The 25,310-nt window shown below is 35.4% G+C and overlaps 1 protein-coding gene and 1 long non-coding RNA gene across 2 annotated transcripts in view; both read left to right on the forward strand.

The window, feature by feature from the left end:
* LOC138141598 (uncharacterized) overlaps window positions 1-20,280 on the forward strand; it is a 106,969-nt gene extending 86,689 nt beyond the window's left edge. The window contains exon 3 of the long non-coding RNA XR_011163202.1: window positions 20,167-20,280. This is a non-coding gene — a long non-coding RNA (uncharacterized lncRNA). The remainder of the gene's footprint in view (window positions 1-20,166) is intronic.
* A 264-nt stretch (window positions 20,281-20,544) lies between these two features.
* Window positions 20,545-24,979, forward strand: LOC138122095 (uncharacterized). Its single transcript, XM_069036227.1, has 2 exons — window positions 20,545-21,582; window positions 24,827-24,979. Exons 1-2 carry the CDS (start codon window positions 20,545-20,547, stop codon window positions 24,977-24,979), a joined length of 1,191 nt encoding a protein of 396 aa, XP_068892328.1.
* The last annotated feature ends 331 nt before the right edge of the window (window positions 24,980-25,310 follow it).

Raw genomic sequence — 25,310 nt, forward strand, 5'->3', positions numbered from 1 at the left:
CTTCGTCGTAGTCTATTCCCCTTTTTTGTGAACAACCTTTTATCACCAACCTCGCCTTGTACCGTTGTGGTTCTCCGTTGGCGTCCTTTTTCAGTCGAAACACCCACTTGTTGTTGATAGCCGTTTTTCCAGGTGGCAATTTCGTGTAAGTCCACGTTTCGTTAATATCCAATGCGCGCAATTCCTCCAACACAGCTTGGTACCATTTTTTTCTGTCTTCTAGGTTCTTGATATCCTCATAGTCCAGGGGTGCCTCGTCCACATAGGCCTCGGCGTTCAAGGCTATGACAGTGTACTCGTCGAAGTACTCGGGCTTCCTTTTAGTTCGACTAGAGCGTCTTGGTAAGCTTGTCTGCGTCGGTGTGAATTTTTGAGTCTTCGCTCCCGGAGTCTCCGTCGCATCATTCCAATTTTCCTCTTCATCTTCATCGGGTTCTTCATTTTCGAGTTTCTTTTCTTCGGTGTCCTCTTCTTCCGCATCTTCTTCTTCCGTATCCTCCTCCCGATCCGCCGTATTAGCGTTACCATAGGGTGATGGAAACGTAGCCTCATCGAAGATGACGTCATGCCCAACTACGACTTTTCGTTCTTCCAACAGCCAGAGCCTGTAGCCGTTTGGTGCGTAGCCTAGGAGAATGCATTTCCGTGTTCGAGTGTCAAATTTCCTCGGGTTTAACTGTTTTGGAATATGTTGGTATACCAAGCAGCCGAAAATTCGTACCTTTTTAAGGTTAGGTTTAAAGCCAAACCATTTTTCCGCCGGAGTGCAGTTCTCGAGTGCTACAGTTGGAGAGCGATTTATCAGAAAAGCCGCTGTGGTGACTGCTTCCGTCCAAAACGATTTTGGCAAGTTGCTGGACAGCAGCATACATCTCGCCTTCTCCACTATAGTCCTGTTCAGCCTCTCTGCGACCCCATTTTGTTCCGGTGTGTAAGGAACCGTGCATTCCATCTGGATACCCTGTTTTTCGAAGTGCTCCATGAGTGCGTTCGTCATGTACTCACGACCATTATCAGACCTGAAGCGTGATATTTTAAGGTTGAAATGAGCTGTGGCCATGGCTTCATATTTTCTAAAAAAACGAGGGATTTCAGTTTTTGAACTTATGGGATAGGCGACAGTGAAATGTGTAAAGTCATCAATGAAGGTTAAGATGTATTTCTTTTTGTCGTGAGATTCTGGAGTGACAGGTCCAAGTAGATCACTGTGTACAAGTTCCAGTGGTCTATTTGTTCGTGGTCGTTTTTCCTTGTGCTGGAGTTTCGTTTGCTTTCCACCTACACATACGTCACACGGTGAAGTTTCAGCATTCTTCGCAGAGATCGTCACCCCGTCCACAATCTGTGACAGTTTTTGCAGTTTGCTGTTTCCTATATGCCCGAGCCTGTGGTGCCAAAGTTTCCCACTTCCGTCAGTCTTGCTGAGATTTGCCACCTCAACATTTTCCTGAAGTTTGAGCTCGTACAGTTTGTTCTTGCATTGTGCGACACCAATAATTTTGTCTCCCTTGAGAATCCGTCCGCAACCTTGCTTAAAGACAACAGCAAGTCCTTGCATCTCAAGTTTCCGCACTGATAACAGATTGATTTCTAATCCTGGAACGATAAGGACTTTTGAAATATAAATATTGTAGACTTTATTTCCAACAACAGATTTGCCTCGAAATTCTCCAAATGTTTCCGCTTTGAGTGTGACACCTGATTTGGCAATTTTAATGCACACAGGATGATCCAGTTTCTGTATATTACTGACATGGTTGCCATTTTTTACCAGATGTTCGGACGCTCCCGAGTCAAGGCACCAAACCGTGCTTTTCACATTTCCACTCAGGTAAGCCGAGAAACTGTGTTCATTTGAGAATTCACTTTCGCCTTCATCTGACGCACTGTTTGTAGCTACGTTAGCATTCCTACTTTTGAATTGTTTTTGTTGATGTTCACTTCTTGATTTATTTAGTCTACATTCTGAACGATAATGACCATATTTTCCACAATTGTGACATCTTCGTTCATTTTTCCATTTCTGTTTCGTTCCTTCCGGTGTGGCAAAAGCCAAAGGTGGCTGCGTTTCATTCTTGCTTTTCCGCTGCTTGCCTTCCCGTTTCATGTCCTCGTCGCGCAGACGAGTCCTCACAAAGCTCATGGTGAGTTTTTCTGAACTGAGCGTCTCCAGGGCCGTGACGACGGAGTCGTATTCACCAGGCATCGTTAAGAGCAAATGGCACACGATGTCTTGTTCCTCCATCTTGGCACCAGTCGATCGTAGATCACGCATGACTCGATCAAATTTGAGAAAATGAGCCTCCAACGTTTCCTTCGCGGGGCTATATTTCATCAACAGAAGCTCTTTTCGTAGTAGTAACTGACCTGCCAAACCTTGACGTTCAAATGTATTTGTCAGTTCCGTCCAAATTTCAAATGCAGTTTCCTTGTCCTTTACATATTCCAAGTGACTGTCGGCCACTCGTTGGACAATCTGGGACTTGCACTTCTTATCCCTTTTCTTTAGTTGCTCCTTCTTTTTTACTTTATCTTGTGCCGTGATATCTGAGGCATCAACGGCTTCCACTGATGCATTCATCGGTGTTTCCAGGATGTCCAGGAGGTCGAGTTCATCAAGCAGAGTCTCCATGCGGAATTTCCAATTCGAAAAATTCGATCCGTCGAAGAGAGGGACCTTATTCTTGTCGTCGGCCATCGAACGTTGTTAGAACAAATTACGCGTATTTTTAAGTTCGTTAATTTACTTATGACTCTTATTACTCGTCGCGAACTGCGCTCACTGGGCCCATAACCTGTTGTGAGTGTGAACTCTTGAAAAGGTTTTATTTTAATTAATTGTTATTTTTGTTGTACATAGAAACCTTAGAGACTAAAACAAAACACAATATAAACCTACTTTAATTGCCTTTCTCAACATGTTCTCAGACGAAAAGGTCTTCCAGTCGTCACACAATGGTCGTGTATAGACCACGAAACAGCCGATATGATGAACGCTACGTTGAACCGACCGAACGATTCGGGGGTGGATTTCTGCTGTTAGTCCTGGGGTAATGCTCCATGTAGAAGAGCGGTTGAACTCTGTCGTTTATATTAGGATCCTGGAAAATGTGATGCGCCCTTCAGTGACTAGGGTTTATCCCAATCAAAACTTTATCTTTCAGCAGGACAACTGCTCCGTGCATACGTCTCATAGGGTAGCAACATGGTTCCAGGATCAAAATATAAACGTCCTCGCCTGGCCCAGTCGTAGTCCAGATGTGAACCCGATAGAGAATATGTAGGGTTTTTTGGTAAGGCATTTGCCAAAACAGAGACAAATTTATCGTAATAGACAGGAACTCCTTACTGCGATCACTGATGCATGGCACGCGTTACCTCAGGACTACATCAGAAATCTATGCCTTTCCATGCCCAATAGACTAAGAAAAGTTTTAGACGCAAATCGGGCAGTTACAAAATACTAGTTTCTTTGCATGTTTCTAATACCTACCTATTTATTATGTTTTTATTTTATTTTTATATTTATCATCCCTACCTATTTACGCTTTCTTTCTCTTTGTCAACATTAGGTTAATAAAATATCATTGTTTGATCGTTTCTTAAAGTAGCTTTACAAGATATCGCATTATGTGCAGGAAGGCATGTTTGTGCTTATTTAATGAAAGGCGTTATGCAGCACATGCGCACCTGCGTTAGGGTGCACAGATCTTACCGAGACTACAGAGAGCTAAGATTCAAGAAGATCCAAGAAAGTCTTGTCTTGAATCCGAGGGGAATTAATCTTTTTGCCTTATTCCTGCATATACATGTAAATATGTGTGTGCCTGACTTGTTGCAGGCAATGAGGAAGCGCGTTTTCATGCAAGTCAGTCAGCGTCAAAATGACAAGTCTTGAAATAGCAGAAAGTGAGGTTAGGCATACGTAAGGGCCGCTTTACATCTCATGTCAATGGAATGACAAGTGACGGCCAAAATTCCGTGGCCGCAATTGTAATACCTTTCGGTCATTACAAAAATTTAGAATATATAACTAAAGAAGGAAAAATCATTAAAAATTTAAATAAAGGAGAATTTTATAAATATTTAGGTATTAATCAATCAAATCATATTCAACATTCAATTATAAAAGAAAATTTAGAAACACAATTTTATTTTTCTAATTTTGACATATAAAGTGACACTTTTCAAAATTAATTGACGTTTGGAAACGTCACACTTTTCGTAACTGGTTACGAAAAGTAAAATCTTTCCTAACTGGTTAGGAAAAATTTATTGTATCATCAATTTGACACTGTTATATTTTTTGTTTTTAAGCAAAATAACCGTGCCTACTTACCTACTTGATATTTTAACACGATAATAATTTATTATTAATGAAATTTATTACTTCGGAAATTTTTGTATTGTAAAACAAAAATGTTTATGTAATTATGTTATTAATTGATAATATATGCTTTTACTTCGTTTAACGTTTGAAGAAACTTTTTTTTTGTCAAAATTAGAAAAAATCTTGTATGTAACACATTAGGAAATGCAATTTTGTGTAACTCGCTGCGCTCGTCCCGCAAATATTCCACTCGTTACACAAAATAACGCATTTCCTAACTGGTTACATAAATAGCTATTAAGAATTAAATCTATTTTAAAATCAAAATTAATCGGTAATAATTTAATTAAAGCAGTTAATACATATGCTGTTCCATTGTTGACCTATTCTTTTGGTGTTATAAAATGGTCCAAAACTAATTTACAGAATATAAACATTCAAACTAGAGTTCTCTTTACAAAGTTTTGTAAACATTACCCCAAATCTGCTATTGAAAGATTTAATTTACCACGCGAAAATGGTGGTAGGGGTTTTTCAAATCTAGAAATTCTAGAACACAATCAAATTGCTTCACTAAAAAATTATTTTCTCAATAGAGCTCGTGATAACACTTTTTTAATGCTTTGGTTTCAGCGGATAAAGGTTACACACCTTTAAATTTAAGTGATAATATAATTTCAGTTATTGTTGAGCCAAATATACCTGACACTATAGCAAATATAAAACAGAAGTCTTTACATGGGAGATATGTTAAAGAACCGGAACAACCAGAAATTAATATTCAGGGTTCTCATGCATGGCTTAAGAAATAAAATATTCACCCTGAGACTGAGGGTTTTATATTTGCAATACAAGATCGTGTTATCAATACAAGAAATTATAAAAAAACACATATGCGGTTTAAAATCGATCATCGATAAATGTAGGATTTGCGGAACTGAAGGGGAAACCATTGAACACATCATTTCTTCTTGCACCGTTTTGGCTCAAAGCGAATATAAGAAACGTTATGATATATTCGCTAAAATTATACACATGAATTTAGCTGTTAAATTCAATTTATTAAAGGATACACAACCACATTACATTTATAAACCAGAAAGTTGTTTGGAAAATGACACTTACAAATTATATTTTGATCGCACAGTTTTAACTGACATTCACATTCAGCATAACAGACCAGACATTATTATCTTAAATAAACAACAAAAGCAAGCATATCTTTTAGATATAGCTGTTTCAAATTCCCATAATATAACACAGACATATAACACAAAAATTAATAAATATTTAGAGCTGTCCGTTGCTATGAGAAATCTTTGGTGTTTAGAAAAAATTTCGATTTTACCACTTGTAATTTCAGCAACGGGAATAGTACCGCAATCTCTTTTTAAAAATTTAAAAATTCTGGATTTAGATAACACATTGGTAGTTGAAATTCAAAAAGGTATATTATTATACTCATGTCACATCGTGAGGAAGTTCCTTAACATTGACACAGAACATAATACACAACAAAGTCATAATGCGGAGGCGAGACGCCGGTAATTATGTTGATAAGCACTGCACTATTACTTGATAGTAATATCCGTAATAGTGTATGTACTCCGGCAAAATTGCCGTGCCGCCGGGTGGAGGTGGGATAGTTAATGAAGATATTTGCTTATAAATGATAATTGTTGTCGTAAAAATGTATTACAAGAAGATTTTAGCGGTTCCGGTTAGTATTATTTGTTGCTTTTGTCGGCCGGAGGCAGAGTTTAATTTTGCGCAGCACTGTTCGCCGCTAAGCGGACGAAATGCGCCAAACTAGCATCGACTCTCTCAGAATAAATCGTTTTGCGCCCGAGAAATAACTTCGTTCGGAGCAGTGACGTGAAATAGAATAGACGTAAGATACACCGCTTTGATTCCCACCTGTACATTTTTGCCCTTACCAAGATGGCCACCGATTGTATTGCTGGTTGCTATTGCGAAAGTTTTATAATGATGGGGATAACAAAATACAATAAAAAGATACATTAAATAAAAACGGACAAAAGCCAAATCAATTTATCGATGTTTAAAAAGTACAACCTTTGTTAAATACATAGTAGTAAATTTAACGAAATTGTGTGTAAATTGGGATTTTTTTGGCATGAGTCGGCCAGTTTAAAATGCGAGTGAAACGAGCGTTTTAAAGGCCCACGAGTGCCAAAAAAGGCCCAATTTACACACGAACGAGTTGAATACAACGTTTTTTGAAGTCTAATTTTGGTATAACTAAAAATTATTTGTTTGATTAATATAAAATAAGTTAGAGGGTAAAGTAGCAAAAACAACATTACAGATCCTTGTAATGATATTATCTATAGAAGGATTATTGTTCTTTTTTCCAATTTATAAAAACAACAGATACGATACCTCCGCAACCCGCGCAACTGCCACATAAATGTTAGGCAAATAGAGAACAGATTTGCTATTATTGCTGCATAACTTGCCCTTACTTATAATGTTGCATATAAGAATCAACGTTTTACATGGTGATGCTCCGTCTATTCTATTTCCACGTCACTGGTTCGGAGGCTTGCCGCCGTTGCAAACGTCACGTACGGACTTTGGTACGGACATATGATGCTCGCACTGTGTCGGGTCTATACAACTATAGCCGAGCTCTAACGACTCTTGACTCTTGACCTTCACCATGCAGTGGTGGTGTAACGGTCGTTTATAAGTGTAAGTTGTTGTAGGTGGTGGTGCTCCTTTGTTTTTGTTTTAGATTTGGAGGGTGTTACTGGTCCCTAGTCAAAAGTCTGTATTTTATTTATTTTTATATTGTTTAATAAAATGAATGAAGATATGGAAGTCACCTTAAGAAATTGCGAAGATATTATTGATTATTTGTTAAGTCATCCATTTCATTCATTGTCTTATGACGACAAATTATTTGTAAAAAGTCTAAAACAGCCACAACCAAATTTAACCGGCCTTATATGCGTAAGTGGAAAACAGAAACGGTCATTTAACACCACGTAGAATCAGAAATGCAGATGGCTCGTTGGAAGTGTGAATAAAAATCTCTTGTTTTGTTGGCCTTGCTTGCTATTTGCTGCTGAAACAGAAAACACGGTTTGGTCGCGTTTAGGATTTAATGATCTTAAAAATATTGCCCGTTGTATCGAACGACACCAAAAATCAAAAGAGCACATCAAGTCACGCGTAAAATTTCAATTACTGGGTAAACAGAACATAGCGACAGTATTAGATTCTGCACACAAAATTGAAATAGAGTCATTTAATGATAAAGTTCGGGATAATAGAAACATTATGCGTAGATTAATAGATATCACCATATATCTTTGTACACAAGAGCAAGCTTTTAGGGGTCACGATGAACGGGAAGAATCTAGTAATAGGGGTAATTATAAAGAATTGGTAACTTTGCTTGGCAAATACGACGACAATTTAAAAAACTTTCAATGTTCTAGTAGTGTTTTTTCAGGAACTTCAATTCAAAACGATATCATTAATTCAATTGCTTTTGTTTTAATAAATGCAATTCATAAAGAAATTTCAGAATCATCTTTCTTTTCTTGGCAAGTTGACGAAACAACAGATATTACGTGCCATTCTCAATTGTCAGTAATATTTCGATATGTTTTGAACAGTCAAGTCGTAGAGAGATTCCTTGGCTTTTATGATGTTAGTTCTAGGCGTACTTCGGAGGATTTATTTAAATTGTTAACGGATAATTTTGCCAAATTCAATTTGAAAGAAAAATTAGTTGCTCAAACTTACGATGGAGCAGCTGTAATGGCCGGTGAATTAAACGGTTTACAAAGAAAAATTAAAGACGTCGCTCCTCAAGCAACCTTTACTCACTGCTATGCACATGTGTTAAATTTAGTTTTAAGTAAGTCGTGTAATTCAATTAGAGATGTACGTATATTTTTTTCAAACTTATCTGGGTTTTCCTCATTTTTTTCAAAATCCAGCAAACGGACAAATGTTTTGGACAATATCTGTGGTAATCGGATTCCCACTAATGCTCCAACTCGATGGAATTTCACGTCAAGAGGTGTATTTACTATTTATAAAAATCGCCAAAAATTAATTGAAGTTTTTGACTATATAATCGATAATGATGAATTTCACAACGACCAACAATCCGTGCGGGAGGCAATAGGTCTAAAAAGCTATTTGTTAGACATAAAATTTTGCTTTTTATTAGAAACATTTCAATTGTTGTTCGAACAAACAGACGTCGTATTTTCAATTCTTCAAAATAGGACTGCAGATATTAATTTTGCAAAATCGCGCTTAAACAATGTGGTACGCAAATTGCAAGAATTTAGAGATGATGACAGGATTTTTCAAAATCTTTTTAAGAATTTATCAGGAAAATTAGATTTGGAAGGAGTTATTAGCAAAAAACGAAAAATAGACCGTGATTTACCTGATACATGTCAACGTTATCGGCAAATATTCATCGAAATTTTAGAAACTATAATTGGTCAAATTAAAGTTAGGTTTGCTGATTAAACATATTGAGTTTTCTTGACCTTGTGAACCCAGACAAATTTAACACTTTTTCTGAGCAATTTCCGGCAGCTTTATTAACAGACTTACTGCAACATTATCCAAATTTCGATCCACTTCAATTAAAGAATGAACTTGTTATAATGTATGAAGACCCAGAAATTATCGGGCAATGTAAGACCCCTGCAGATATGTTGCGATACATAGATCAAATGAATCTTACTGACTCCTTGAAAAATTTATATAAACTGCTTTTAATAATCGTCACAATTCCTATTACGTCCGCGTCGGTAGAAAGAAGTTTTTCGGCTTTGGAAAGAATCAAAACTTACTCTAGAAATTCTATGGGCCAAGACCGTCTCTGTGATGTATCTGTCATTTCAATTGAAAGAGAATTGGTAAAATTTTTGAGTAGAAGTGATGACTTTTATAATAACGTGATAGAATTTTTCGCCGAACAAAAAAACCGTCGTATTCCACTTAAATATAAGACCACCTAAATCATTTTCATATTTTCACTCATTTTTTAATATGTACATATTTTATCTTGTTTTAGGTATATATTATCAATTAATAACATAATTACATAAACATTTTTGTTTTACAATACAAAAATTTCCGATAATATTGCGGAATCTGGAAAAGTGCCCCGAATGCTTGCAGCGTTTCCACGTTGAATGGCAAGGGAAATCCTCTCGAAAAGGAATTTCTTTGATTTTGAATCGCCTGATTCCGCGATAAGTCGGTTTCCGATGACATTAATGAAATCGATGGCTTCTTTGCACCAAGGGCCTAAGGTTTCAAATGCTAAACCTTTAAACACGTAGTTTGACGAAATGATTGAACTATATTTGCTATGTTTGCGTTTGCAAGCCATTTCAGCGGCAGAACCTGAGACTTCAGATGATTTCAAAACGTAACTGTCTGCAAGTGTATCTACAACAGTAACGTCCCAAACCAAAGGTTGACCTTTAATCCACGGTACTAAAGTTATCCCATCTGGGCGTTTTCCGTCATCCCGAGACAGTCCGTTTGGTTCTAAAGTTGAATTCACATGAATTGAAGTTAAAGACCGGTTGATAATGCAATTAATTTCAGTGTGTCTTGAAAATCTACCACTGCTTTTGAAACAACTTAGACCGTGGGTGCCAATTTCGTCAACTTTCGCATTGCATTTGCAAATATGAGGTGTACAAAGATTACAACCCAATCTTAAACCAATACAAACTTGGAAGGAAGTGTTATCTAAAAGAGTACCAATATTAGGAGAAGGTATTGCATGTAACCAAGATCCTGATTCTCTGCATTGCAAAGCTTTAAAACGAGCCAAGTCTCTAGGTGAATTAAAGATTAAGTCATTGGCAATTATTCCTTTGATATTAATATTATCCCAATTCTTCTGAAATTGTGGAATTGTTGGTATTTCGTTCTCATTTGCTACACCCCAGACTGCTAAAGCTTCATCATAATGGTGAATATTAAGCTCATTATCCTTTGAGTTTAGTAATAAAGAAACAAGCTTTTTAACCCCATTAATTGAAGATAGGAAAGCAGGGAGGCAAATATCGGAAATGCGACGAATTCCCAGACCACCAAATCTAATCGGTAAAGTGGACTGACGCCATTGTAAATCAGTTAAACGTAAATTAAGTATTCTCTCTAAACATGACTTTAAAGAAGAATCAATTGAATTAACATAATTAGAAAATTTCCAAAATGGAGTTGTTCTTAATAAAAAATTAAATTTTGGTATGAAAAGACAGTTTTTGATTAAAGTATAAGCCACGTGTCTGTTAAGGAGTTCAGCTTTGTTTAAAAGATTTTCAACTGTAATTATAGTTTTTTCGACGGTGTTTTTGAAACCTTGGTCAAAGATTGGAGAGCCTAAAAGAGATAAACTTTCCCGGTCACAGATTTTAATGCCTGGTGCTAAATTTTGAAATTCCTTTATGACTTTTAAATCTGTGTCTCCAGAACAGCAAAAGATCTCGCATTTGTTAAAGTTTAATTCAAGGCCAATTTCCTGAGATAAATTTATAACTTTCTTAAAGTCGGATAAAACTACTTCTGGGTAATCAGCTAAGGTTCCATCATCTAAATACCATATATTCATTTGAGAATCCAAAGATAAAATAATTGGTTGAATGGCAAGACTAAAAATCATGGGACCGCAGGGATCTCCTTGCTGGGCTCCAACAGAAGAAGAAATTAAATGATTACCGAAAAATAAAGTTGAAGGATTTCTATAGCATTGATAAAGATAAGGGTACAGAAGTGGGGTATGACATTGGACTTCTTTCAGAATACAATCCCGTTCGACTGAGTTAAAGGCATTTTTGAAATCTAATTTAAGAAGAACTTTGCCACGGTTTTGATCGTTATTAACAAAGGTTCGTGTGGTATGAATTGCAGCTTCGCATCCTAGTTTAGTTGCAACTCCAAGTTGGTGTGGAGATAAATACGAATTTACAATATTTCGACTTTGAAAACAGGCTAGCTTTGAGGTCAATCTTCGCAAACAGTTTCCGATAGCGATCGGTCTAAGTCCTCCATCTTTCTTGTTAAGGGCACATAAAGACGCACCATACAATAAATGGCAGATTTCTGAAGGAAGTTGCCCAGATAATAAAAAATTGCACAGTTTGGTTAAAGCTCTTAGTGCCCTCTGACCTGCTTCACCCGCTGACAAAGATATGATATCTTTCAAGTATTGTGGTCTCATGCCATCTAAACCTGGTGAAGAACCGGCAGGAAATGAATTGATAGCTTCTCGAACGTTTTGCTCATTGACTATTAAACTAATGTCTCCTGGTTTGGAAGGGTCTGGAAAAAAAGTTCGCGAGATGGTAAAGGATGTTTTTTTTTAAGTTCTTCAGCAACATTTTCGTTGAATGAAGCTAATGAGTCATCCGAGGACAATAATTTAACAGCTCCTCTGATATCAAAATCGGCTACTTTTGCTTCTACTTTCTTAGCTAATGATAAATTTGTACGTTTCTTAGAACCAGTTCGTATTTGAGGTACTTCAAAATTAGAAAGATTTTCTTTTATATGCTTATTCAACGATTTATCAGATTTCTCTGCTACATTGAAAGCTCTATACGAAAAAAGCAAAAGATTCTCAAAGGATTTTTGGTCGAAAGACAATTATTAATAATGGAACTTAATTTATCTGCAGCTAAATGTCTGCAAGCTTTTGGAATTCTTCTAATAGTTGGTAACTGAAGTTTCAAATTAATTAGCAATTTTGTTATTGAGAATTTGATTTTATTTTATATCGAAGATTTATTTTATGCACGTTGTTGAATTTAATTTGTTTTGTTTTTTTACCAGAGTTTAATTTTTGTTTTTTTATGCATCTGATAGAATTTATTTTTATTACCTATTTAATAGTTTTTAAGAAGTATTTTTGTTTTTGTTTTTATATCTACATTTTTATTTTTTTTTCAACATCTTATCCGAGTTCCTACACGATATTTCCAGTTGTATGAAGGACATTCGGAGGGTACTTTAAGAAATTAAGCTAGGGGGTGTATACCCCGGGTGAGTGTTTACTCCATTATATTGTAGTGCAGATAAATAGGTTTTTTTCTTTTATATATTGGTAAAATGGTTCTATTCATCTTGGGAGTAAAGAACTAAAATGTAATGAGTAAGTAGGTAAGTACATTTAACTTTATTTTAAAATGAATATACAGTATGTATATAAATGGAAAAAAAATTTTTTCCTCTTGTAAACCACTCCGGGAACATACTGTATATATATATATTTAAAAAAAAAATTATTGTATTATTATTACCATGTTCGGTCAAACCTGCCTCCTCAATAACAAAACCCACGAGCCGCTACTGTTCACCACCCCCTTTAAATTCATCCATTACCAATTGTAAATTGTCAAATTAATATTCACAACATGTCAACAAAAAGGCAACTTAACCTCATTTCCGCTGTCGAAGCCCTGCTTTGTTGTTTCTTGGGTTCCTGGTCTATTTATTCTTAAAAAAAGCATTTTCCAAAGCTAGATAATTTCATTAACACTTAGAGACAGTCGTTAAGGATTTTTTGTGCTGCCGTAGTTGGCATTTTAAGTGGACGATTAGCGTACGGCAATGGAAATGAGAAAACTCTAGTGCTGCAATCTGCAATGGACAAACAAGAAATCTAAGGCAAGAAAAAATAAACTAATTGTGGCAAATCAAGTATTACTGAAAGACAATTATGTCTCTAATGTTATAAAACAGAAAGTGCTTTGTAAATATTTAAAAAATGCTAAAATGTGTTAATTTTAGGTTTGAGCGGTTTATTTATAAAAATTTCGGTTGGTGACCTTGCAAGCTATAAAGTTGCGTTTAGATTTGAAATTCGAGCACTGACAGATTGACATTTGACATATTTAGTGCTGAATTGAATACCAACATAATTTTGTTTAAGTAATATTTATTATGTTAATGATTCAAAAATATGTTTTATTACAAAAGGCAGCACAAAAAATATTGTATGGTACTCTTGTGAAAACTCCATTGCTTTACTCACTCACATACAGCGCTCGACTGCGTCTGGCGCCATATTATCGTTCGTAAAGCAATGGATCGTTTTCAACACTCGTAACATAAATAACTTTTATTCCCAATCGGTTAGTAACGTACAGCTTTTCTAACCTCTTAAAGGTTAGAAAGTGAGTGACGAGGTGAGTGATTACTCGTGTACACATCAACCGATCAGTAATGGTGAAAAGAGGAGTCAGTAATGAGTCGTAAGCGGTTAGCAATGAAACCCATAACTGACCTGTGGTGGCGCTATTGTCGCACCAATCGCGAAAATCTCTGTACTATTGGGGACACTAAACCATACCTTAGCTACTCATAACCAAGCTTAAGTTAATTTGACAGTTTTTTTGAAAATATCAATCATAATGATGGTAAAGGTGCATTTACATTGACAGTTTTTGAAATGACAATAACAGACTGCCCAGGATTTCATGTCCCTCATTGTACATTTTTCTGGTATCGTAATTTGCTTTTCTCAGGTAAGAGATTGACTGTTCATTTTTGTGCAGATTCCCGCAATTCTGGTGAGGGTACACTCTATTTTACTATCGCACATTTTGTTTGTTAAAAAATGTGAGCAAATGTCAATTTGGTTTGACTTTTGCGAACTAAAATTTAATACAATCTCAATCGTGCGCGCCTACTTAGTTTTAATATTTTGCCTAAATAAACGTTAATATTACGGAGGTTGGTTTTTATTTATTTTTTATTATTATAATATTGCTTGTTTTATTAAATGATTGATTGATTGAAAGTCCATTCCTGTGTCTCGAGGGCAACTATTGTTCTCTCGACAGGAATGGAACACTTTCGTCCTCGGTATGTAATATACTAATAAAGACGATTTTTAATTTTTACCTATGATTTCCCTTTAATTAAGTGTTTGAGGACTGTCGTTACCGGTTCTTTTTTTATTTTATTTTATTTTATTTTAAATAAAACTTTAAACAACGGCACGTGATAATATTTTCATTAATTTGACATTGTTTCCTTAAAGAAGGTATTTAGTTAACGAACGTCTTAAATAGAGGAAATCATAACCCTTTATTTAAATAATTCTTTAAACAGTTGTTTAGCCAAATCAATTATTTAGATAAAGACCCGTTAATGAAAGTTTTAACGAAAGGGAAATCATACGGACCATTGTCTTTATCTGTTTTTATATTGAAAATCAGCATAATTTTATAACCTCGCAAATATTTTAGAACTAATTGCTAAAATGGTCTTCACACTTGAACAAAATAAGTTCATTATAATGTCTTATTACCGCAACGGTAGGTATTAAAAGAGACGGGAAATGGACATACAGCCTTCAAGCAAAGAAGAATTTTTAGCCAACTACCTGGACCAAAATGTTTTAGAAAAGTCCCTCACAGCTCACATACATCGAATTGTTAATTGTTTTATTACTACTGGTAGTATTGAAAAGGGGAAATCGTCAGGTCGTCCCAAGGTGATGGAAGATGTAGTTGAAAAATCAATCAATCAAGATCATTTAGAAACACATCCGAGAACATCCCTTACTAGACTGTCTCTTCAAACTGCAGTACTATTTCGGCCAAAAAATTTCGTCCACCCTTTTCCTGTCATTTCACAAAAATTGGCTGTAGTTTAACCTTTATTGTCATTTGTGTTCACCTGACATAACTCCTTAAACTTTTCTGTGTTCGGCTGCTTGAAAAATGAAGTGTGTGACAGTCTTTTTGACTTTCGTGTGCGAAAATCAATCAAAACGTTTTCTGCTCTAACGTGAACACCAGCAAACAGTAAACTTGTCTGAACGCAAATGTCAAAATTGACAGTTCTACTCTAATTTTACTAACGGGAAATTCAAACGACGACATGCCTTCACAGAAACAAAATATTTCCATAGGTAATGCTACCAGAGTATTAAATGAACACCCGATATATGTATGTACAACTCGTTCTTCCCGTGTGAAAACCTTCTTCTTCTTTGCTCTGTGTCCTACAGAATGCTGCTTCAAAAATTTTTCTACTTGATGGAATCTACAAACCTTAATTTAGCACAAATTCTATAGGTAGAATATAGCCTAAGGGAGTCCGTTTAGGCTCAGGGACGCGAGGGTCGAGGGTTCGATTCCGACCCAGGGCGAAATTAAAAAAAGAAAGGCTATATTGTATCTCGTGATTCGGAAGTCACGTTAAGCCATTGGACCGTCTATTGAGTTGGTAATCATGCCCCTCATAGATTTGTACCCCAGTCCTAGACTGTGAAACAAATTTTTAGATAAACATTATCCACAAACCTGTTTATATCGACATTTTCCTTAATCAGTAACATTTTCGTCAGCTGTGAACGGTATGACCACAATTAATACTATTTTACAGTTTTTGATCGCTCCGAAATATAAGCCAAAATTATCTTCTCGTCGACCCCCCGGGCGTTCTTCTTATTTCTCCAATTATACTCTTTTTCGTACAATATTTTAGATTTTACTGGCACTACTTTGCCTACTGCTTCTAGTGCTTCATTCATTACATCTTCCGGAACAAAAATCTTGTTTCGTCGCATATTTGTGACTCCGCCATTTTTCACGAAAATTATTGACACTAAAATAATTGTTTATAGCAAAATGGTTGTCATGGAGGTGTTGCCACTGTCACAGACTTGATTTTTGTTGCAGTATTTTGCATAATTCATAATAATTCGTGAATTGAAACTGTCTTCGCAAAGTTGAATAAAATATTGTATAAACCGCGTGAGTTAAACGAATGTTTATTCACTCGAAGAATTAATTCTTCTCTTGAATAAACATTGGTTTCACTCACTTGGTATATAAATATCTATAACTTACTTGGTTAAGGTTTTGCTTAATTTTCCAGCAACTACTTAAAACGGTATGCATAATAATGAGTACATATTTGCTTAAAATTTTAAGTAAATACTTATATTTTTCCAAGTTACTATTCAATCGGCTTGATCCAAATATTTGACAGCAGTGGCAAAAATTATTGTGAATAATTTTGGTCAAAATGGCTCAATCTGTTCCGCCAGTCCAAGAAATTGAAATTTATAAACCACGAAAAATCGCTACCGCAAACATTTACAAATCAACGTATAGATTTGAGAAATAAAATGTTGAATATCTTGTGGAAACCTTGTTAAAAGAAAAAAATGAAACACAAGATGGAGTGCTACTCGTATCTCCTATACAGAATATGGAAACGTATCTTCGATTTGTGGGAGAATCGGGTTTTCTGGTATGTGTGAGAAGTTACTCTTTAATAAATACTTTCTTTATTGTCAGGTTGAAGTTGGCGAAGATGGTGGAATCATCAGAGCACTGTCTCGGTTTTAATATTGTTTATCTTTTTTGAAATTTTGACGTTTGTAATTTCTTCGTCAAAAATGTGTGCATAAGATTTGCAAAATTCCTCTTTTTTTTCCTTTCACTGCAGGAATTTGAGACTTATTTAATACCACCGGCCATTTTTTCAACAAATTTAAAAATCTTCCTTGTTTATCCTGGGACCTTTTACCTTCCGATAAGCCGTTCATTTCGTAATCGATGGAATCGTCGGAATCCAATGAACACATTTTTATTTTTGGTTTTACTATTGTTTATGCCGTTTTTGTATTTCACGAATATAATCTTTTTATCCGATTAAATGAATCTGACAATCTGTCCTGTGAATCTGACTGTCGACTTTTTGTCATGTACTGACGAGTAAAGTTTTAAAATAAAAATAGCATTTGCTGGAAAATTTGATAGCATTTGCTTAATACACTGCCCCAAAAATGTTAAGGATATTCTCGATATGTGAATGATAACGCTCGATACGATGATACGATTGGTTTTGGAAACCTTAGATTTGCAGGAAATTCAACATTTTCAGCTACCTGTACACGATCTCCGGACTTCAACCCCATTGAACCCGCTTGAGACCTCGGAAACACTCTCGCAGAATATTTGCCTTATCCAGAGAATATTCGGGAATTGAGTAACTTGTTCCCTATTTTGTGGCAACAGATCCCCCAGGAAGAAATTGACAACTTAATTCGTCGTATTGGAGAAGTTATACGAGTACGAGGACGAAATACCGATTATTTGAAATTAAAACAAAAATTATTTAATTTAATTTAATTTTAATTTTATTTAATTTCAAAGATTTTTTTTTAGTTCCATTCTGTATTGATTTGACTGAAAATGAATGCAATTACACATGTGTATCGATTATGATCCCTGTTCTTCCTTTCTTGTTCACAAACAGCAATATCCTTAACTTTTTTGGGGCATGCGAAATTAAGTAAATACTTCTACTTATACCTTTTACGTTAAAGCATTTGCTTTTACTAAATTCTTTTACTTTAAATAAATGCTAACTTTTTATGCATATCACCCAATGAGTTGATTAGATCTATAGACAAATTATGGAGATTTTAATAATTAGAGAACTTCGAAATCCGGCAAGGCAAAATTACAATCATCCTACCTTGATGGTGCTCAACTCTAATTGATCAAGTTTAAGTTATCTTTGCTCGATTATCGCTTGATACAGGACTTTTTCTTTAAAAATTTTTTGTCTGGGGAGGCAGTTCTGGGGCACCTGTATAAAAAAACAAACAAAGAAAAGTGAAGACAAGGTGATTGGTATTTAAGAATTTAGAAATACACCACTTCTTCTTCCGAATTACAACAACAGAATTATCTAATATGTTTATCAATTTTATCATCAAGCTGAAAAACCTTAAATTGCATTTGTGATTAAACTAGTCACGTTGTTTTTATTGTTTACAATAATGCATTATAAAACCAATTTTTAATGGTTGCCGGCCAATAAACGTATCCGTGTACTCGCCTTATAAACCATCATAAAATAACATTCTATGTGTTCCACGGCAATTTGATGGAACGAAGATGAGAATGCAACAATTAAATCCTATAAAATTTTATGTAGACCATAAATTTCTAACGCGAAATTCGAAAATTTAAAAATGATCTCAAGTATTTATCGTCGTTATTTAATTCTGTTTATGATCCATCATAATTTATCTAATTGTTAAAGAACGTTTATAAATTTCTTTTTTTACGATCACTATAGAAAGATCATGATTTTACATGACGATGAAATAGACAATTAATTGCTCCTAACATGAAGAAATAGCAGTAGGCAAAATTTTCCCAATAGGTATACACATACGTATCTCGTACGTGTCAAGGAACGAGTTAACCCTATGTAGAATAGTAGTATCGCAAGGGAACCTTATGATCGGCTATTGAAGCCCTTTTAAGACCAAAAATAAAACTTTTACGTTGTCCTTTAAGTCATAAAAGTGTATCCTTTTGTGATGTATGAAACAATAATCTATTTAACACATACAGGGCCTTTCACAACTCGCGCCCAGAGAAAATGAGGAAACACGAGATCGCACTCGGATGTGTAATTTTGAAAAAAAAAAATTGTTAACTTGAAGACGTAGGCTAGGCAACTTTGTCAACAAGTAGAAGTATTAGGCATTAACGATCTTTCTGGGACCGCGTTGGCTATGATTTTTTCTTTTCATGTTGGACTAACTGACTCAGTGATACAACGGATGCAATTTTTTTTCCTGTTAGTGTCTGTTCGACATTTTCTTGCCACCGCATTGCCAGATTTATTATTTTAATATTCGTAAGAAACTAAATGAGGACAACGTAACATTTTATCTGCCCCGCCCATTTCATTTTCTTAGTTACCAATCAAATAGGTTGTTAAGACGATCTGATTTACACACTAAAAATTTCTGACATTCGAATTGTCTTAATGACATTTTATTTTTTAGAACCTAAAACAATAATTGTGGACTTGACAGCAAAATTCTAACCTTAACTTTTTTACGTGGCAAATGTGATGAAAAGTTGTACAGATTGAATCTGGCTTTGATTCTGATTGGTCAATTTTAGTGGGCGGAACAGATAAAAAGTTATAACGGCAATACTATAATAGTATACCGGGACATTTTTTTAACACTGAACATAGTCCATACTAATTCCCTATGTTCAATTTTAAAAAACACAGATCAATGAATTGTGAGTTGCTATGCAACCAATTATACACGATCTACAAAAATGGTCGAAATTTTGCAATAATGTTAAAATTTGTTCCAATTGATGAAATTGGTCTATCATGTGTTGTATTAGAAATGTTACGCACATTTCTAATGATCTTATTAACATGAAATAAGTGCATTATGTGTACTTTTTTCGTCAAACAACTTGACCATTTTATTAAACTGTCAAGTACTTATTTTCGTTACCTTGGTTACGTAATTACATACATGCATTGACCTGTGCTTTTTAAAACTGAACATAGGGAATAAGTATGGGCTATGTTCAGTATTAAAAAAATGTCCCGGTATGTACGGTTGCGGTCAATACAATCTGAGCACTGATTTGACATTCTATGACTTTTTCATGAAATTTGGTAAATCAGGCTTTCACCTCAAGTCACATTACCCTAGAGACGGTACCTACGCATACACAAATACCACGTGTTAATTCACACCTTCCGTGAACTTAATAAATAACATGTTTATGGTAGAAAGATAAGAACATTGTAAGAGAATGCAACAAAAAAAAAATATACAGGGTGCATCTGCTTAAACTTTATATTTGAATATCTTCGTTATTTTAAATGACTGCTCAACGATATTTAGTCTTAATAAAGGCTGCATTGCCCTCTTTACATAGGCACTACAAAAATTAACAAGGATCTGGACAGAAGAGGAATATTCAAGAAAAAAATTAATGAAAAAAATTTATTTTCAGCATTTCCTAACATTATAACTTTTAACATGCATATCAAATGTTTCTGTGTAGATTTTCTGCCTAATAATCATCCTAGTGCTTATTATTGACCAATAAATTAATGTTAAATAAAGACAATTTTCAGACTTCATTCACTAGTGTGTGGCTCTGTAACTAAACAGCGCCGGACAAAATAGCGCTGGACAAAATGACGTGCGACAAAATAGCGAACAACTAAAATATCGCGCGACAAAAAAGCGACGCGACTAAAAAGCGTGCTACTAAACAGCGTGCGACATAATAGCGCAAAAATAAATAAACTTAAAATAAAATTAGTCGGCTCCATAACTAAACAGCGCTGAACAAAATAACAGCGACAAAATAAATTAGTCAACGTCAATGGAATACATAAAGTCGCAGAAAAACGGTAAACTCTTGCTGTGTGATGGGTACAGATATAGAAAAGATAAGGCGCGCCTCAATTCCACTTCGTGGCGATGCACCAAAACTGGTTGCAAGGGGAGGCTGTTGGTGACGGGAGAAAATTACAAGAAGGCAACAAATGAGCACAATCACGGTCCGGATCCCGCAAGCAATGAAGCACAAATTGTTAGAGAAAAAATTAGAAAGTCAGCTGTATCATCCGAAGAAAGGCCAAGGGCTATTATTCAAGCATGCAGCAGTAATATTTCCGAAGAAGCTTGTGTCCAAATTCAAAGTTACGATGCTGCAAGACGTACTATACAGCGTCAGAGAAATAAAATTCTTCCAAGAAATACAACCAGGAATAAGAATATTTCAGAAATTGACATTAATGAAGAGTACAAAAAAACCGACAGAGGGGAAAATTTTTTGCTGTACGATTCTGGTAATAATGACAACAATCGAATCATCATGTTTGGCACGGCAAGAAATATTGCACTGCTAAATGAATTTCCACACTGGTGCGTTGATGGGACATTTAAGGTAGCTCCACAATTCTTCACTCAAGTATATACTGTTCACGCATTGATCAACAACAGAGCTCTACCTATGATATATGTATTATTAAACAATAAACAACAGGCAACGTATAAGAGAGTATTTGAGAAGTTGATGGAAATTGAGCCAACGCTAAGACCTGAAAGCATAGTAAGCGATTTTGAAATATCCGCAATCAACGCCATAAATGAGGTTTTTCCAAATGCACAAATTACAGGATGCATGTTTCATCTGGCCCAAAATCTTTGGAAAAAAATTCAAAAAACCCATTTAGTGGAATGCTACAGAGAAAATGAGGACACAAGAAAAAAATGTAAGATGTTATTAGCATTAAGTTATGTTCCTGTAAAGGATGTACAATTTGCTTTCGAAATTATTACTGAAAATTTTCCGGACGAACTGAAACCGTTAATAGATTATTGGGAAAACTACTATGTTGGTAGAAGAATTCTCAATGTACGACCAAGATTTGAAATTAACATTTGGAATATGTATGACAGAATTCGAAGTGACTTGCCTAAAACAAATAATTCTGTGGAAGCATGGCACAATTCATTTCAGAAAAGTTTAGATTGTCATCACCCCTGTGTATCCAAGTTACTGATGCATTTAAAGAAAGAACAAAGTTTTACAGAGACCTTCATTACGCGGTACCGCGCTGGTATCAGAGAACCAAAAAAACCCAACTGCAAGTACGTGCAGCTAAGAAGTAGGCTTAAAGTTCTGGCTGAAAACTATGCCTTTAGAAACGTAGAGGATTATTTGGTTTCGGTCGCACTTAATCTTTCATTGTAATTATAATTGTTGTGGTTTACGTTGTGTTTATATTATTCTTGTTTTAGAAATAAAGTTTATTTGAAAATTTTAAATATTGAGGTTGACAAACTTTGACAAATCTCGGTAGGTACGTTCACTCAGCCTAAATTTTCAAAAAATCTCAGAGGCGTCCCAAGTTAACTGTAGTCGATTTTTATCATCACAATGGTACCACATAAAGCTGTTTTCAACTTGCGCCATTTTGACTAACGCTGTTTTGTCCTGCGCTGAATTGACCAACGCTGTTTTCAACTTGCGCTATTTTGACTGACGCTGTTTTGTCGTGGCGCTATTTTGTCGCTGTTATTTTGTCCAGCGCTATTTTGTCCGGCGCTGTTTAGTTACAGAGCCCTAGTGTGTATTTACGTAAAAAAGTACTTCACGGCTTACTGATTTACAAAAAAAAAAAAAACATAATTAATTTCTTATTTGACAACGTCAAAGAGTAAAAAAGTTCGTGAAATCTTTGAAATAATCTTTTATACAAGATGTTGTTCTCATAGCAAGAGGAAATTAATATTATTTTTACGTATGGAGAGTGTCACCGGTGCTATCGAGCCGCAGCAAGAATTCTTCAGGCCCGTCAACAAAATGATAAATTTTCCGAAATGAATATCAGATGAATTGTAAAGCTGTTTGAAGATACTGGCAGTGTTAAAGAATTGCCACGAGTAAGGGATGCACTCCCCAAAAATATTAACTTTCAAAATGCCGTTGTTGATTAGGTAACTGAAAATCCACACACAAGCACAAGAGTAGTAGCGGCTACACTGAATGTCTCACAAAGCACGACTATTAGAACTTTAAAGACTTTGAAATTTCATCCATATGAAATGATCCTGCAACAAGAACTTCACGGAGTTTTTATTCCAAAATTGAAAGGTGTGTGGAAGTTAATGATCGAAATAAATTTTGAGCATCTTATTTAGTTATAATTATTTTGAGTACATTTTTAAAATTTTCTTTGCTGCTAATTGTGTTACATTGTTGAATTTTGTCGGGGCGTAGAGCCACCCCCCTCCTTTCAGAACGAGAACCACCCCTGCGTGGGTGAATGACAGAGATTTGAGACGACAGTACCGAGATGGTCTCAGGGTAGAACAGTCACAGTCAGAAGTCACTAAGTCATTTATCCAACATCTCGAGTACGGTCGTACGGTCCAAACAATTGTACATAAATGTAAATAAACGTTTTACACAAAACGATACGGTGTGTCAGTTCACGCGCGCCTACAATCAAACCAGTGAAGCCTCCATTAGGCTGAGCAAACCCAGGAGCCCCATTTGGTTCCGAACAATTCCTGGAGCCCCCATTAGGCCCCAAACAAATTTATTGCAGATATTTTAATTGTTATTATTTAGTATGTGCTTAAATTATTTATTCACCTTCACCCCCTTTTTAAGCTTGACGCACCCACCTCCATAATAGCCACTTTTATAAATAAAAACAAAAAAATTAGGAGGGTACCGGGTACCCCATGATTCATTGTTTAAAAAATAAAATTAATAACATTTAAATTCGTTTTATTGAAAACTTACTTTAAAATAGTTTAGTAAATTTTTCCAGAGAAGACTGATCCCTAGGATGCACACGTACCTACACCGGAGTTTGTACATACATACCTATTTGAATTTTTATTGTATTTTACCGAATAGTTCAGTAATAAAAGAATAATAAAATAAGATAACAATGCCCCGTCAAATTGACGTATCTAAATTATTTGCTGAAAAATGAGTAATCTGTGAAACAAATTCGTAACAACTTTTTACGCATAAACTCTGTTTTGAACATAGCTGGAAAATTAGTTCTTTTTAACACTAATTTATTGCGTAGTCATCAGTAAAAGTGTAATAAAAACACTACAGGGAGATACAGAGGCCACAGCTGAATATGTTAAACTCCGTAATCTGAGAAAAAGCTAAAAAAAAATTTTTTTACTGCGGTTATTTTTCAAATAACTCTGTATCCTTGCAGGTTTCGTTAACTTTTGTTAAGCACATGTCAAGAGGTCATTGAGATATATAATATTGCTAAATATTGTTTACCTTAATTGATAATTAAAAAAGATATTCGGATATAAAGTTTTAGTAGACGCACCCTGTATATAAAAACTAATATTTTGTAGCAGCCCCATTTTTGTCTATTACATTATTCAATCTTCTCGGCATTGATGCTACTAAAACCTCAGTATAGTTTGGAGTTAATTCGTTTCACACTTCTTGAATTTTTTCCCTATAACTCTTCGACGTTTCCTTATCATCAAACCCAAAATATTTTCGATAGGGTTCAAGTCCGGACTGCGCGAAGGCCAAGGCAGAACTCGTATTCCTTCCTGCTCCATCCAATATGAGATAATTCTAGCTGTATGAATAGGACAATTGTGCTGATAAATAAAATGATTTTCGGGAAAGACCGCATTCACTGATGACAGCATGATATTCTCCAGGGTATGAAGATAGACCTCTGCATTATTTCTGCCTATTATATGCGTTAAAACTTCAGGTCCTTGGGCACTAATCCAGCCCCAGACATTTACAGAAAAGCGACCGTTTACTACTACTTTTTGAGTATAACTTTCATCAAAACTAGAATTTGGTGGTCTATAAACTCTAACACGACCGTTATAGCACGATTGAAAAATCTTCTCGTTTGTGAAAACAACATTCTGCCAAAAATCTCACGGTCCTAGGGAATATTCCAACGCGAATCCTACTATCCTACTCTGTGTTCTTTTGTTGACTCAAAAAAGGTTTTTTGACTGCAGGATGATTTCGCAGTTCCGATCCTTCCTTGACACGACGGACGCCTTGCTGTTCGAAGAGAATCTGGGAAATTTATTTTATTGTGTGCCTCGGTAACAGAATTGAACGGGTTTTCTCGTAGAACTTGCATCAAATTAACGTCGTCAATCTCTGTAGAGACTCTAGGCCTACCACTACCGACTTGCCTTTCAAACGATTGGCGTTCATTCCTCATTTTCTTATTGTGCACAGTGCTCCTGGCTATGTTGAACCTGACTGCTACCCTCCTTTCTGACCAACCTTCTTCCAGCAATGTAACAACCCTTACTTTTTCTGCAAGAGATAAATGTGGCATTTTTTTTCGTTGACGTTTACATCAACATGACAGTTTTCCAGGTAACTATACCCGTACTTGAGCAACAATCTAAACCATATTTACAGTAGGAAAATGTGCTGCTCAGATTTTATTGGCAGCAACCGTATTATGTTATGAGGAGCAAAAATAAAGTAAAACCATTTTTGCTCCGAATAACATATACTATTTTTTCTTCAAACCTTCATAACAAATTATTTAAGACATATTAAGAAACCAGGTAGGAATTTCAAATGATTTAGCTGGTTTACTT

The sequence above is a fragment of the Tenebrio molitor genome, chromosome 1 (assembly GCF_963966145.1).
Source record: "Tenebrio molitor chromosome 1, icTenMoli1.1, whole genome shotgun sequence".
NCBI lineage: Eukaryota > Metazoa > Arthropoda > Insecta > Coleoptera > Tenebrionidae > Tenebrio > Tenebrio molitor.